The 16,019-nt window shown below is 33.7% G+C and overlaps 1 protein-coding gene across 1 annotated transcript in view; it reads left to right on the forward strand.

Annotated features, from left to right (window-relative positions):
* Rgs22 (regulator of G protein signaling 22) overlaps positions 1–16,019 on the forward strand; it is a gene marked incomplete at its 5' end in the record, with an annotated part of 89,131 nt that overhangs the window by 53,203 nt on the left and 19,909 nt on the right. The window contains 6 exons of the mRNA XM_026384481.2: positions 743–835; positions 3,800–3,972; positions 5,286–5,448; positions 8,150–8,308; positions 11,477–11,545; positions 13,894–14,055. Of these exons, the coding sequence (XP_026240266.2) occupies positions 743–835; positions 3,800–3,972; positions 5,286–5,448; positions 8,150–8,308; positions 11,477–11,545; positions 13,894–14,055 (819 nt within the window). The remainder of the gene's footprint in view (positions 1–742; positions 836–3,799; positions 3,973–5,285; positions 5,449–8,149; positions 8,309–11,476; positions 11,546–13,893; positions 14,056–16,019) is intronic.

Below are 16,019 nucleotides of genomic sequence, written 5' to 3' on the forward strand. Positions count from 1 at the left end.
AATGAATCTCTTTCTTAGTCCTAGAAACTTTCTTAAATTTAGTTCAGAGAACTTCTCTAAAAGCCCAGATGACTCTTATTATGTAGACTCTTTCCTAAAAAGGATACTCAAGCAGACTACCCAAGCTTGCTATTAAATTCAGAAAGTTCTCTAGAAAGTAGTTAACCAAACCAGGTTTTCCCTGCAATAGAGACACAGTGATCTTGTTCTCCTGACTACATAGAATATGCTCTGAATACTGAGACCTGCTATGAAAATTAATTTAATGATTGTCTTATCTTTTGCTACAACCATAAAGCCTTTGCTTCCAGACTAATAACAATATGGAGTCTAGTCATTTCTTGTTCTCTTGTGAATTATTTGGTTCCTAAAGCTAGCAGTGTCTGCCTTCATGACTATTATCCTGTTACATTGAATATAAACTCAAAATGTGACCAACATATTTACATCGCTTGTTAGCCTACATGGGATGTTCAAAAAGGAGGCATGATCATCAGCAGCCTTATATCATTACATAAAAATGTCTGCAGTTTTTATTGCATGCATGTGAAGTGTGATTTTACTGTAGCTAATATTTTTAACTATGTTAATCTTCCACTTTTGCCTCCAAAATAACTTGCTTTGTTGGCACTCATGCTTGTTTTTTAGCTCACTGTTTTTGGAAATTGAGCATTGTGCTCCACACTCTTTCATAATGTACATTCTGTTGATGTTACAAGCTTCATAATTATTATTTTTTTAGGTGGAACTGGTGGAAGAAACTCGGCAGCTAGACTCTTCATGCTTCCGAAAGCTACGGGCTTTGCATAAAGAGACCCTTCACAAGAAAGATGAGGTAAGATAACTCTCTACAGAGAAAAACTAGCCTTTTATCCTTGAGAGGGTTACTTTATATGTTGGTGGCTAGATCTTACATTGAGGAGATCATGTACTGATAAAATGAGGACAGGCCACATCATTTTCCTGTTTTTTTTTTTTTTTTTGCCTAGCACATTGCATTTTACAGGTATCACATTATATTTAACGAAAGAACCAGAAAAACAAAGCAGATAAAGTAGAATAGGGAGACAAGCCATTTGTTTGACTTAGCTAAGACTGGAAACTTGAGCTTCTAAGCCACATTACAGTACTTTGAAATATATTAGTTATTTTTTTGTATTTGCTTGACTTAAAAAATGGTAGTGTGACAGCAATAGACAAACAACAAAGAAAAATATGAAAAGGAATTGGGGAAATTGGTTAAAAATGTCATAGAATTGACTAGGGTATTAAAGTGTTATTTTGACTTATAAATATGTGACTTTTGCATTGGCTAAATAAACTATGATAGATCCACACAATCATAAATTTAAATGTGTGCATCTACATAGAAATGACACTTAATTGACCTAGAAAAGGTCAAGGACATACTATAATATAAAAATGTATGGATCAAAAACAATGGTATGGGCTGATCCTATTGATGTAAAATCATATATGCATTTCTACATGCATACATGCAAAAAGAGATGTCTGGAAAGATATTCACCAAAATGTTAACAATAGTTTTGAGTGGTGATTTTTCACTTTCTTCTCTGTATCTACCTACAGTTTTTATTCTTATACAATAAAGTTTTACAAAAACAATTGTCATTTTAAAATGTAAACTTTATAATAGTTGCTTTAGTAAATTATTAGAAGTTCTCTATTTGAGACATTACTGTTTATTATTTTTCTATGCTGAAAAATTTTATTTCTTGAGATTAAGCAATGGAAATCAATAATGAAAATGACAATACTGAAACAATAAAAAATCGAAATTATCTGAAGAATAACTGTACAGTTTATATATATGTGTCAACTGCCTCTGTGTGTTAAATTTCTTTATTGGCTTTCTAATAAAGCATTCCTCTGTGGTTGTTTAAGTCCCTCCACCCCAACTCTCAAAGATGAAAAATTGTTTTAACAAATTTTCATATTTGTTTGTAGGAAGATTCCCAGTTTGGCATCTTTCATGTTCAGAGTATTTTCAAACATTTTTATCTAAACATTTTATCTAACATTTTTATTCAGCTCTGCATTCAGTTATGATACTTAATAACTTTTTCCTTAAAGTGCTTCTCTTAGGACAGAAAATATACTCACAAATCCTTCTGGAGACTTGTTTCATATAGGTGATAATTTGCTGTAACCAGTAGAGCCCCAAGTACTTTTTTATGTACTAAGAAAACAGAACAAACAAACAACAAAAAAACACCCCTCAAACCAAAATAAACACCTGTTGTTCCCAACAGCCAGAAGTGGTTTTTGTAAACATTTTCTCATGGTTGCCTCTAGTCCTTTGTTTTTTATGAAAGAAATAAAATGTCCCCAGTTCTCTTTATAAAATTGTACACATATAAACTAACAAAGGACTGTTTTGACATTGTAGAGTTCTAAGAAAGAGAGGCTCAGATTAAACAAATAGTAAGTGCCACTGCATATATGGCCCCCCAAAATTCCACCAGAAAACTTCTAGAACTCATAAATGAATTCAACAAAGTAACAGGATATAAAATTAACACAAATAAATTAGATTTGTTCCTATATATCAGGGTGAATCCACTGAAAGAGAAATTAGGAAAACTGCCCCATTCACAATAGCCTCAAAAAAAAAAAGAAAAAGAAAAAGAAAACATAACTTAGGAATCAAACCTTAGAAGATGAAAAGACCTCCCATGCTCTTAGATAGGCAGAATTGTCAAATTTACCTAAAGCATATACAGATTTAATGCAATTCCTATTAAAATCCCAATGTCATTCTTCATAGAACTGGGACATGCAATAATGAAATTCAGTTGGAAAAATAGGGGACCTACAATACTGATTACTATCTTGTGAAGTATACATAAAAATCCATAAAGTTGTCACATTTTAAAGTTTTATTTTAAACTTCATGAACTAAAAATTGTTAACACTTTCCATAATCCTTCTACAGAAAGAGAGTTAATTCTTTAAATATTAGTAATTTATCTCATGGTCAAACACTTTCAATAGCACATATGAAGATAAAATAATTATGTAAGGAATTATATGAAGAAGGAATTTTTGAAGAATAAGCCTGTCTCTTTGCACTTTATAGCTTGTAAACTATCCACAAAACATCAGATGTCTTAAAATTACCTAAAAATGTAATTTTAGGTAAATATATATAGGAAGGTGATTACATTAGAAGGACACACTCTTAGACAAGTATCTTTTATTGCTTTGTAACTTTTAAAAATTGTGTTATAGAAGAGTGTTTTATGTTCATGATGTATTGTTTAGAAAAAGAACCAAATTACAACCCTCATTTTTGTTTGTTTGTTTGTGGTGCTGGGGATTGAGCCCAGGGCCTAGTGCATGCAAGGCAAGCACTCTACCAATTGAGCTGTATCCCCAGCCCACAACCTTCATTTTTAATAAACTACATGTAATATAGAAAAAGACTGGAATGATACAAAAGCATATTAATGGTGGCTATCTCTAATGTTATTACTATTGGTGTTTTTTTTCTTTTTACTCCAAGACATTACTTCTATACTAAGAAAGTATAATAAAATTAATATTTTAAAAATAAATGCTTTGTATATAGTGAATGTTTACTGAATATTCATATTAAGAAAAGAATGGAGTAAAAAGGAACAGAATAAGAATCTGAATCACCTAGATTCTTTATCTACTTCTACCACTATTAAAAACCCTCGGCTTAATTGTTGATTTTTCTTTCAATTTCTCCAATGAAAATTGCCAATAGTTTGTTGCATTTAAGAGATTTTTATGCAAAGTATTATGTCACTAGGGCACCACTGGTGAAACTGGAACTAGTGTTTTATCACTCTCTAATGTCTATAAAGAAACAGAATATTGGAATAATGTTCCTGAAGAATACAAGCATTTTCGTTTTAATGATCTGCTGAACAACAAACTGGAGTTTGAACATTTTCGTCAGTTTCTTGAGGCTCATTCTTCAAGGTGAGGAACCAGAACCATTTTTTAATGTATTCCTTACTTAACACATCATTTTTTCTTAGCCACTGGTTTTGATTCAACATATTATAATAGTGTTAGATTTTTACCCATGTCACTGTTAAGCATAATTATCTGAAATTTGTATGGATTACTTTTTTGTTGGAATGCATTTTATTGTAGCAAACTCCAAAATGTTATTTTAAGTGATTACACAATATTTATACTTTCAGCATTGCCTAACTTAAAACACCACTAGTACCTTCTACTTTTTCTTTTCTGCTGTTTATTTTGCATTTCTCTAGACAAGTACTTCAATTACAATTTCTGGAAAGTATTTCTTTTACATTTTTACATTTCACTAAGTTTCTTGTTTATTTTGATATCAGGGATTGAACCCAGGGGTGCTTAACCACTGAGCCACATGCCAGCCATTTTATTTTTTGTTTTGAGACAGGGTTTCACTAAGTTGCTTAATGTCTTACTAAATTGCTGAGGCTAGCTTTGAACTTGTGATCCTCCTGCCTCAGCCTCCCAAACTCCTGGGATTATGGGTGTGTGCCACCATGCCCAGCTAGCTATTTAAATTACTAGAATATTTTACAATTTATTAATGGAAATAATGGGGATGGAAAAAACAAGTCTTTGGGAGTAAAAGAGAGAAGAAATTCTAAAATTAAGCAGCTTTGACAAAACTGTCTTTCTGTTAGTTCCCTGAGAAACAAATCTGGGACTTATTAGCAAAAGTGCTTGGGTATCTCAATAAGCACATTCTATATAATATATAAAGGAAACATTGTTGTTTTTGTACAGAATCTTGGAAACTTACAACATTTACCTGTAATAAAATGAAATATTGATCATATTGTTTTCTCTCAAGTTAATAGAAACTGGTTAGAACTGGGTGCCAAATTTCACTCTATAGAGTTGCCCTTCATTGTGGGTTAAGTTTTCTAAATTTGGCCTTCTGTCAAATGGACATGTCATATACAGACATTTCTCCAAATTTGAAATTGATGATCCTATTCCATCATTCATGGAAGACCCCATCACTATTGATGAGCAGTATTTTTTCTGGTCCCATTATTCCTTTTCATCACTCATTTGTTTAGCCAGAATTAGGATTATAATAGTCAAGATAACTGCATAGGAAGGCAAGAGGTGACAGTGTGCCCATCAGTTCCATAGGTGTAGCCCATTGTGCTCATTAGCCAAGACAGCCACTTTCTGAATCTGTCAAAACAGCAACTTGTTTAGTGTTTAGTAGAATTTAGAGAAATAAACAAGAAAAGCTCTATTTTTCTTTGTTTTCATTTTAGCATGGATCTTATGTGCTGGATAGACATTGAGCAGTTCCGAAGAATAACTTACAGTGATCTAAATCAAAGGGAGACAAAATCTGTATACATTAAAAAGAAATACCTTAATAAAAAGTATTTCTTTGGACCCAACAGCCCAGCTACTCCATATCAGCAAAACCAGGTATCAGCATGTAAATCTGTTTTTTATCTCAAGTATGAAAAACAGTCATTTATTTCTTTTTGCCAACAACCTGACAGTCTTTTTTTCCCTTTTGTTTTGCTTTTATGGCATATGCTAAACACTTTTGGTATCTCATTTATTTAGGTATTTACAATTCTATACATTAATGCCTTTAAAATTCATTCAAGTATTACATACTACAAGAATATGTTACTAAAAGTAATTTACAGGTTGAAAAGAACTTTAATTCATGTAGGTCTATATTAAGAACATTGCTCAGAAAATTAGGGATACAATTACAGCTTTATACCTATTGTACTTGAATTTCTCATTCATTCATTCATTCACCAAATATGAGTGCCTTTGATATGCCAGACTGTGCTGGGTGCTCGGGACAAAAAGGAGAACAAGATAGACAAATTCCCTGCATCTCTCAACATTCAGGAAGACAGCCATCGTCAACCATTAAACTAATCTCTCTTTCCTCTTAATTGTTATTATTCCAATCATAACTCATCTTTGAAAATTCTGTTTACAGTTGTCCCCAGAAACTATTTTCAATGATTAAGAACATAGGTTTGACCATTTTGTTATACCAAAGTCCTATAGATTTTAGTCACAACTCATTAATAACAATAGCGTTATTAGACTTAGAGCAAACACACACCTTGGGTTGGGATTCAGCAATGGGTATAAGTGCTCAGTGATATAAATCAAAGGGAGGCAAAATCTATATACGTTAAAAACAAATACCTTAATAAAAAGTATTTCTTTGGACCCATGTCTCAATTTTTATGCCTTTAAAATATAAAAAGTTAGGTATTATAATTTATTTAGTTTGAAGTTTGTTATTTCTTCATCACTACCTAAAGATCAAATATATACCATATGATTATGTATTTTAGAAGCTTAAAAGGATGTCTGTCCTAATGGTGCACATTTATAAGATACAAATTCAGATTAATGTTAATTTATTGAATTAAAGAAAAATGAACAGACACTCATGAATAGAGTAATCCAAACTAAGAAGCTGTAGCTTTGGTGGGGATGGAAGAAAAAAGTCTTTGGGAGTAAAAGAGAGAAGAAATTCTAAAATTAAGCAGCTTTGACAAAACTGTCTTGCTGTTAGTTCCCTGAGATACAAATCTGGGACATATTAGCAAAAGTGCTTGGGTATCTCAATAAGCACAACTATGAAATAATTACATGGAAAACATTTGTTTTCTATTTGGTTTGTGCTATATCGCGTGAGGGTTCATGGTATCTGATGCTACTGTGTGAACCTTCCAGAGCACATATGATCTCATGGCTATCATAGCAAATCCTGGTGCTTGCCTCAGAATTTTTCCAGTGACTCTGCTTCATTTCATCATAACATTTTTTTGTTTTGTTTTGTAAGTATTTTTAGTTAAGATTGACACAATCTTTATTTTATTTATTTATTTTTATGTGGTGCTGAGAATCAAACCCAGTACCTCACACATGCTAGGCAAGTGGCTCTACCACTGAGCCACAACCCCAACCTCATCCTTACATTTTTAATTACTTATTTTATACTTGAGGCTGTCTAAATCATATTAAGTTTTATAAAGATCATGCCAGTCATAATATCAGTTATTTATTAGCAAGGTAATCTTTTCTTTTTTTTAAATGTAAGAACAGTATTATTATTTGATTGTTTATTATTTGATTATATTATTAAAAAAGGACTAAGAAGGATTTATCTTTATAAAACAATATTAGTAATTTATTAATCATTTACTAACATGACTAATCAAAGGAGAACTAAATAAAGAGGGTGAATGTTCCAGTCAGCAATCCAGAAATTTTGAGCAGTATGTAGACAGAAACAGGTAGAGAACAGAATAATTTACAGCAGGAAATAGCCATTAGTGGGTTGTTGAGGCCAATAATTATGCTACAGGAAGATTGGGGCCACAGAGAAATTGTTTTTGAACAGTGCCACTTATGCAAGACTATTATCTGTCAAATATGGCATTTTTCTACTTCCTGTTGCCTACTTTCTTCTGAGACTTGTTAAAACAGCCCTAAATAACTACCACTGTTGTCATCCTGCTGTCCCCATTCAAAGTTTGTTGGTAATGGAGTATTTATAATGTCTGAGTCAAGGCTACTTCTTAAATAATTAATGCTTCATTTTCCTTTTTCAAAAGAGAAATGGCTCGATTTGACTAGAATCACAAATTCATAGAATATTCAGCTTAGAAGAGAACTTAGAAAGCTAACAGATGAATGCTCTCATTTTATAATTGAAGATACTGAGTCCATGGAGGGGAAAAATGCCTGTGTTTGTGATAATACAGAATAAAAATCCCACCCCTGGGTCTGGGGATGGGGCTTAGTGGTACAGTGCTTGCCTAGTATGTAGAAAACCCGGGGTCCAATCCCCCAGCACTGGAAAAAAAAAAAACTACCCCTGTGTTCCTCACATTTTATTTTATAGTAAGCAAAATCATACTTCTTGAACAACTACCATACAAACAACCATTCTTTGTTGACATTAAGGGAGTTGTCTGTCATTCCTTTATACATTATAGCCAGAAAACAAAAACTTAGAAAAATTTGTGGTACCTGTAAAGTTTACTGCAATAGTTTGGAGTGAATGAATGAATGAATGAATCTTAGTGTTATTTGACAAAGCACAAGTTTGTAGTTACTGTTTCATTTTTTATTTTCTTAGATAATGCATTTAAGTGGTGGCTGGGGGAAGATTCTCCATGAGCAGCTTGATGCGTCTATTCTAATTGAAATTCAGAAGCATGTCCTAAACAGGCTAGAAAATGTGTGGTTGCCATTGTTCCTTGCAAGTGAGCAGTTTGCAGCCCGTCAAAAGATTAAGGTATGAAATTTGTATATTATTTGAGTAGCAATTGACAGTACCTGTCAAAACCTCACATGCTTACCTGCTGAGCCAGCCACTGTACTTGTGTGGTTCAAAGTCTGGAGTCAGACTTCCAAGATTTTAATCTCAATACTGCCACATATTAATTGTACCACTTTTAAGTTTCACAAATTTAGTTTTCTCATTTGAAAAATGGAACTAACAGGGGCTGGGGCTGTAGTTCACTGGCAGAGTGCTTGCCTAGCATGCATGAGGCACTGTGTTTGATCCTCAGCACCACATAAAAATAAATAAAATAAAAACATTCTGTCCATCTACAACTACCAAAAACATCTTTTTAAATAGAACTAATAATAGTAATTGCTTCATAAGGTATTTGTGAAAATGAAATGAAATTAATATGGTTAGTTTCTTAGCATGGTGCTGATCATACAACAAACATCAAATGTTACCTATTGATATAGTTGCTTTTTAAAAATATTTTTAGTTGTAGATGAACACAATATCTTTATTTTATTTACTTATTTTTATGTGGTGCTGAGGCTCAAACCCAGTGCCTTACATGTGCTAGGCGAGTGCTCTATTGCTGATCCACAACCCACAGCCCTATAGTTGCTATTTTTAATACTATTAAGTCCTCACACAAATTGGCAAGGATATATAGACATCACTGTAATGCCATATGGGAAAATAGTTGAGTTACAATAATTTCACACTATGGAAAACTATTCAGATTTCCATATAAAATAAGATTATAAAAATGAGATGAAAATATAAACTTGAGATTTCTATATGTATTGATATGAAATATGTTATTTATTGACTGAAACAAGCAGAGCAATATATAGAGAATAATTCTATTATATCTTCTTCCATCTCTATATCTGTATATATACATATCTGTCTGTCTATATACTTATCTTTCCATTCAGCCTTCTAGCTACCTATTATGATTTGGATCTGAGGTGTCCTCCAAAAGCTCCTCTGTTAATGCAGGAATGTTGGAGGTGAAATGATTGGATTATGAGAACTGTAACTGAATCAGTCCATTCTAGTTTGAATGGACTAACTGTAGGCCAGTGGGGCTTGTCTGGAGGAGGTGGGTCACTGGAGGCATGCCCTGGAAGGGTGCATCTTCCCTGCAGCCCCTTCCTCCTCCTCTCTGCTCTGGCTGCCTTGAGCTGAGCAGCTTCCCTCTGCCATGCCCTCCCAGCACCATGTTTGGCCTCACCTTGGGCCCAGAGGAAAGGAGTCAGCCATTTGTGGACTGAAACCTCTGAAAGAGTGAGCTCCAAATAAACTCTCCCACCTCTAAGTTCTTCTCATCAGGCACTTGGTCACAGCAATGCAAAGCTAACACACTGCCTATCTTTTTGCTTATGCTTATGAAAAAAGTCTAAAAGGACCTGCCTCCTGGGAATGGGTTTGAGGAGTAAGAAGGATTTTTACTTTATAAAGTGGAGCTTTTTTTGCTTTGTTTTATTTTTATTTTATATGACCAAGTATTACTTTGATCACTTAAAACGTCATTAGCATTCCTAAAAGCAGGCAAGACTGATCTTTACAAAAATAATAGAAGGGTTGGAAGACATGTAATTTTGGACTAAAAGACATATGGCATTAATACTGATCAGGAAGAACCCGAAAAAGCTTTTCTCTGTATTGTATTCAATTTATTAAACACTTTGAGGTCTACTTATCTGAAAATGTCTGTAGACTTTCGAGCAGAGCAACTTAGGGAAAAAGCAGTACATCTGGGAGCACAAAATTTATAGTATGGAGAAAAAGAGCCAATTTGTTTCAGGCAAAAAGTTCCTGGAAATAAACTTTGGGAAAACTCAAATCTCCTTGTTCCCTTTTCTTCGGGGAGACTCCAATTCACTAAACAAAGCCAAGAAAAAGCACATTTGGGTAACTAATATTATTTACCACATTTTCTCATTATGTTTACCACAGTAATTTTATCGTAACTTGTAGTCATTTCCTGACTTAGCATTCTTTGGGTGGTCAGCAAAATAAACTGATTCTGGCAACCTTAAGCCAAAGACAGAAAGGAGGGCTGAGAATTTATTATCAAATGGTGCTGGTGCATCTCACAACTTAGGGAAAGAGTTAACACCCACCCTTCAGAAAAGATGTAGGTGAGGACAGCCCCAGGAATCCACAAGAGTTCTCAGATCTTTTCTCCAAAGTTTGGCTATTAAAAAGACTTAGGCCTGAGGATGTAGCTCAGTGGTAGAGTACTTACTTAGCATGCACAAGGCCTTGGGGTTCAAACAGTTTATCCCAACTGGTCCTAGTCCTTGTTTCTCTTAGATCTACTCTTGGATCTATCTGCAATGGGTAGGAAGGTAGGGAGAAAGAGCACAGATTTGACAGGAGCAATTCCCAGAAAGGGAAAATATTATATAGAGACAATAACCCCAAGAAACACAGTTGTCTCTTAATATCCATGAAGTACTATTTCCAGGACTCCCTTGGATACCAAAAATCTGCTGATGCTCAAGTCCCTCATATAAAATGATGTAGCATTTGCATATGACCCAATCCTCCAGTAGATTTTAATTCACTACTAATTACTTTTAAAACATTCTAAGGTAACATAAATATTTGGTAAATAGTTGTCATACTGTATTGTGGGGAATAAAAAGGAAAAAGTCTATGCTTATTCAGTACATACGTATTTTTTTTCTGAATATTTTCAATCTGAGGTTGGTTGAATCCACGGATGAATAACCAATGGACAGGGAGGGCCGAAGGGATCTACTGTATTTTTCTCTGTGTTAGGAGTAACTTTTAGACTCTTCTAAAATTAATTGTTGAAAAGTACATGGTTAGGAAATAGCACAAAAATCTGAGGAGCTAAAATTTTTGCTCCAAACTCAGTTTTTATGTGAGCCAAAATAAAATAATCATCTGCATTTAGGGGATTGTGGTTGGGTGTAATCTCTATTTTGCAGATAAGGAAACTGTTCTGAGAATAAGTGGCTCACCTAGAAACCTGACTACAGGGCTTTTATTTCTAATTGATCCTCTTCTGCCTGAATGACTCCATCTCTTATCCAACCTGACCTTTGCCTCATTTTTTAAGCTATTAAATTGGTAAATAATCTCAAAGCTGGAAATTCTGAATAAGGGGGATAAAATTGTTGGTTTTGTTTTTAGGTACAGATGAAAGACATAGCAGATGAGCTTTTACTACAGAAGCATGAAAGGAAAATCGGGATCTGGAAGGCAAGTGATCATTATATTCCTCCTCTTCTAAGTTCCACTCCGTCTAAATTATTATTTTTCCTTCCTCTTCATGTTCAAAAATCTTCATCAAAGACACTGCTTTCTGAACCACCAACCTATTGCTGATAACCGTTCTTACTTAGCAGATGGAATTTTGGCACAAGTATGACTCTGCCAGAGCTCTCTTCTTAAGAATTCCTTGACCACGACCATAGAAGTGTGTCCTTTAACTATGATGTTTTATTTTGTTTTGTTTTTGCACAAGGCCCTGGGTTTGGTCCCCACACACATACTCTGTGTTTGTGTGTGTATTTATATATGAACACATACATACATATATATGTATATATAAAACACATACATATATACATATATTACACATATATATGTGTACATACACACATATATGTATATATACATATATTCTGATTGTGATGGATTTATTGAGACAAGCTATTGTTTCCAGCATATGGTAGTTTTTTTTATTTTTGAGAGTAGATTATACAGAAAGAATAGTATACAAGGGGATCAGCAAGTTTAGACATTTTACATTATCCCCTTTATTTAGAATAAGTTTAGCTTTAAAAGAATTAAGATACTATCATTTCAGTGATTATTAAACCCACTCTAATGATACCTTACTAGTAATTGCCCATTTTGCGTCTTATAAGCATCATGAACATAGTCATCCCTTTGAGCCTACAAGTTTATGTGTATTTATTCTTCTACAGGTCATGATAGAAGGCCACACTAGGCCCAGGTGACCCCCTGCAAACCAACAAAGATAAAAATTTATTCAAATGTTAGAGGAGTGCATGTGTCTGTTAGGATGCTCTTTCCTGGATTTCCTCTTGAACGGAAATAATTTTTTTTAAATGTTTGATTTTTTTTCTGTGTTTTTAGTTGGAATACTAAGTAGAATGAGCTTATATTTTATGTTATTGTGTCTTATATATTATATTGTTTTCTATTTAGTTAAATTATGGGTTTTAGTTAAATTACTAAGTTTTAGTATCTTAAGAAGCAGGTCTTAAAACAGTATTTGTTGAGTGGGTTTTAAATAAACATCCCAGTCTAATCCATAGTTGTTTCTATTTATGGGGCTATAATTTTAATATGGACCAGATGGTAAGGGACTTAAGTTTTTGTCCAGAGACCATGGCATGTGCCTCACTAAAGCAGTGATAGACATCTATGCACTTTATCTGGGTTAATGGCACCACCGCCCATCCAGACTGCCTGGAAATGTGTTCACCCCTCAGTTCCAACTCAGATGTCATCTTCAAGCCCTGCTCTCTAAAGGCTTCACTTTTCCATGCAGAATTAGTTATTCTTATCTTTGTATTCCCATGGCACTTAAACATTTGTATTGATGGTCACATATGATTTTTTCCCCAAGGAATGAATTTTGTGCCTTGTCAGTGATAAATATTTTTCTTGAAATTTAATCATTAATATAATTTGTAAGTCCATCTAAAATGGTGCCTTGGGAATGATGCTTTCTTGTATGGTTGTACACTACCATCAACTCTAGGGAACTTCAATAAAATTAAAATCTATTCATCAAATTCAATAAAACCCATTTCTTATGTTTTTTAATCTGAGAGAGTAAAGGGAATTGAATATGTGATTTTAAATAATCAAAGTAAAAGGAGGAGACATGTTATATTTCAAAATTGTGAAGATATAAAATACATGTAGGTTAAAAATGCTCCATGGGTGCCTCTGGATTTCATGTTGCATGATGCAAATCCTCAGCAGAGAAACTTTATTATTTTAAAAAAGTTACTTACTACTTGTTTTTATAATTATTGATTATTAGTCATAATTTATTATTAAAATAATATGAAGATGTTCTGCCTAAAACCATGAGCTTTCAGGATATAATTATAGTGAAGTTCAATTGATATCTTTAAAAAATTAGAAACTCTTAAGTGTTACACAGCTTTTACTTTTTAAAAGGCAGGAGAACTATGTAATAGTAAAATAAATAATGGAGTAATATCTAATCATGACATTAAGATTATCATGTTGTGTTTGAGTGCCGAACTCTTACCACCCCCCGACAGGCAGGGTTGCCAAGTTGCAGTGTTTTAACATTCTCTATGTAGCCATGTGTTCTAAGTCAACTAGTCATTTCCTTTTCCCTCTACCTTTAAAAAACATGATGCCATAAAAATATAAAGGAGACAAGAGAGCGGGGGAGGGGAGTTGTCCAGTTCTATGGTATACATGACATGAATTTCAACAGCCAAAATTAAAGGAGATAAAAGTCAGTAATTTAGCCTACTTGGTGACTTTTCTACTTTTTAGAGCACAGTTAATTTTCTGTATTCTGTTTTGCACAGCCAGTGGAGAGTAAATGGATATCTTCATGGAGTGATATTATTGCTTTTCGTAAAGCATTGTTGAATCCAGTTATTGCAAGACAGTTCCAACGTTTTGTGGCTCTAAAGGGAGATTTACTAGAAAATGGGGTGCTCTTTTGGCAAGAAGTACAAAAATATAAGGTATCGTATTGGAAGCTGAGGAAAACCACTTCTTTTTGAAGAGGAAATGCATTAACATATCAAATTCCTAACTATAACTCTCTAGACAAGATTTGTATAAGATCTCAATTTTGCCATCTTCTTCATCCCAATTTTAAATACTGAGGTGCTTATTACTCATTGTCTAGATACACTTACTATTATATCATGAAGAGTGAGTCCTAAAATGGTAGTAATAGGTTTTTTTTTTTTAAGGCATTAACCTGTATTATAGAATGAGTACCTTCCTGAAGAGAGTTTTAACTGAATTTTTCTATCTTACATATATGTGTGTGTGTGTGTGTGTGTGTGCCATACACATTTTTTCCCTTAAGATATCTATATAGCCAATACCTGTTTATAAGAATTCCTCCCAACTAAATTTATAACAATTGTAATCAGAGATATCACTTTATAGATAAACCACAGATGAGAAAGGTTTTTCTATTAGAAAGAAAGGCCAAATTCTTAACAAAATAAATAAGAGAATAAGGGGTTAGACACACACATAGTTTATTTGCAGAATAAAGTGTTTAATGGAATCATATATTATATTGTCTAGACTTGAACAGAGAAATGTTGTCTAAAAATACTTAAGAGGTATCCAGCCTCTGTTTAAATGCTCCCAGGGGTGTAGGCTTATTTTCTTGTAATCAGCCTATTTTATCTCATTGTAAGAGTGGGGAATAAAAATTGAACTAGAATTCAAGAGTACAGTGTTTTCAGTTGGTCTATAATGTAAGTTTGTATCATGCAACACTAATACAGTTGCATAATATTTGTTCAATAAAATTCATGCTTTCTCCAACCTACCATGAAACTTTTTTCTACCTTTTTCTGGTTTTGTACTATTCTCAGTTTAGGTTGTAACAGAAAAAAAAAATTGAGAAGTTTTTTCAAAATGTTTCCCAACAATCATATCAAATAAAATTTTTGAGAATTAGACAGGAGGTAGAGTTTGCTTTCCACATCAGGCAATTTTTGAGCAGGGTGGGCAGAATTATCTTAAAGTGAATATGAACATGAATAAGCCCAAGACTGATGGGACAAGAAGAATGAGGTAAACCTTATATTAAAAAAAGTATTAAAAAAGAACCTGGACTCATAGAAGCCACTCTTAGTGTTTGGCTGCCCTTAGTCTCCATTTTAGTATCTTTTCTGCAGTATGGCATGAAGGACTTAAGAGTACTTGGTGGCTATATTTTAAAATACACTATAAAATTAGAAATCACGCTATGGGAATAAATCCATTCCTCTGAGAAGCATCTCGTTTGTGTCTGGAAAGGGAGCGCAGTGTGTTGCCAGGGTCTGAGTAGGTATAGTTGTAGCACAGAGGTAATGCTGGGGTGGTGGGGCAGGGAGGTCTCCGCAGGAGTGGTGGCCCTTGTACTGGGTCTTGAGGGAACTTGCCAGATGGAAGGGGCTCCACTGCGCAAAGCCTTCACTGAGCTCATCTTATGTGGCCTACTCTGCTAAACATTTATTGTCTGGCAGATATTGTCTTAATGCTTTTCATGTAATAATGAATTTATTCTTCACAAGTATCCTATGAGTTCAAGGATATTTTCACCATTTTACAGATGAGAAAACTAAAGCACACACACAAAAAGTTAAACTCCCAACATCACCAGCTAGTTAAATCATAGAGCAAGAATTTGAAACAAGTCATTCCAATGGGAAAGCCTAAGTTCTTAACCTCAAAGTAACACTGTCTCCTAGTAGTGATTATGGTAGTATTTAAAGAGCTGGCTGGAATAAGCTTAATCAGATGTTATTCTGTATCATGAAAAAATCAGAAAGAACCAGATGTACAACAAGAGGACACTGGTTACAATTATGAAATTGTAACCATGACAGAATACTTTGTGCCAGTAAAAATCATGCTGGGAAGAATCATCAATGATGGAAAAACATGTTTATATCATTGATTTATTCTAAAGTAGCTA

The sequence above is a fragment of the Urocitellus parryii genome, chromosome 7 (assembly GCF_045843805.1).
Source record: "Urocitellus parryii isolate mUroPar1 chromosome 7, mUroPar1.hap1, whole genome shotgun sequence".
Lineage (NCBI taxonomy): Eukaryota > Metazoa > Chordata > Mammalia > Rodentia > Sciuridae > Urocitellus > Urocitellus parryii.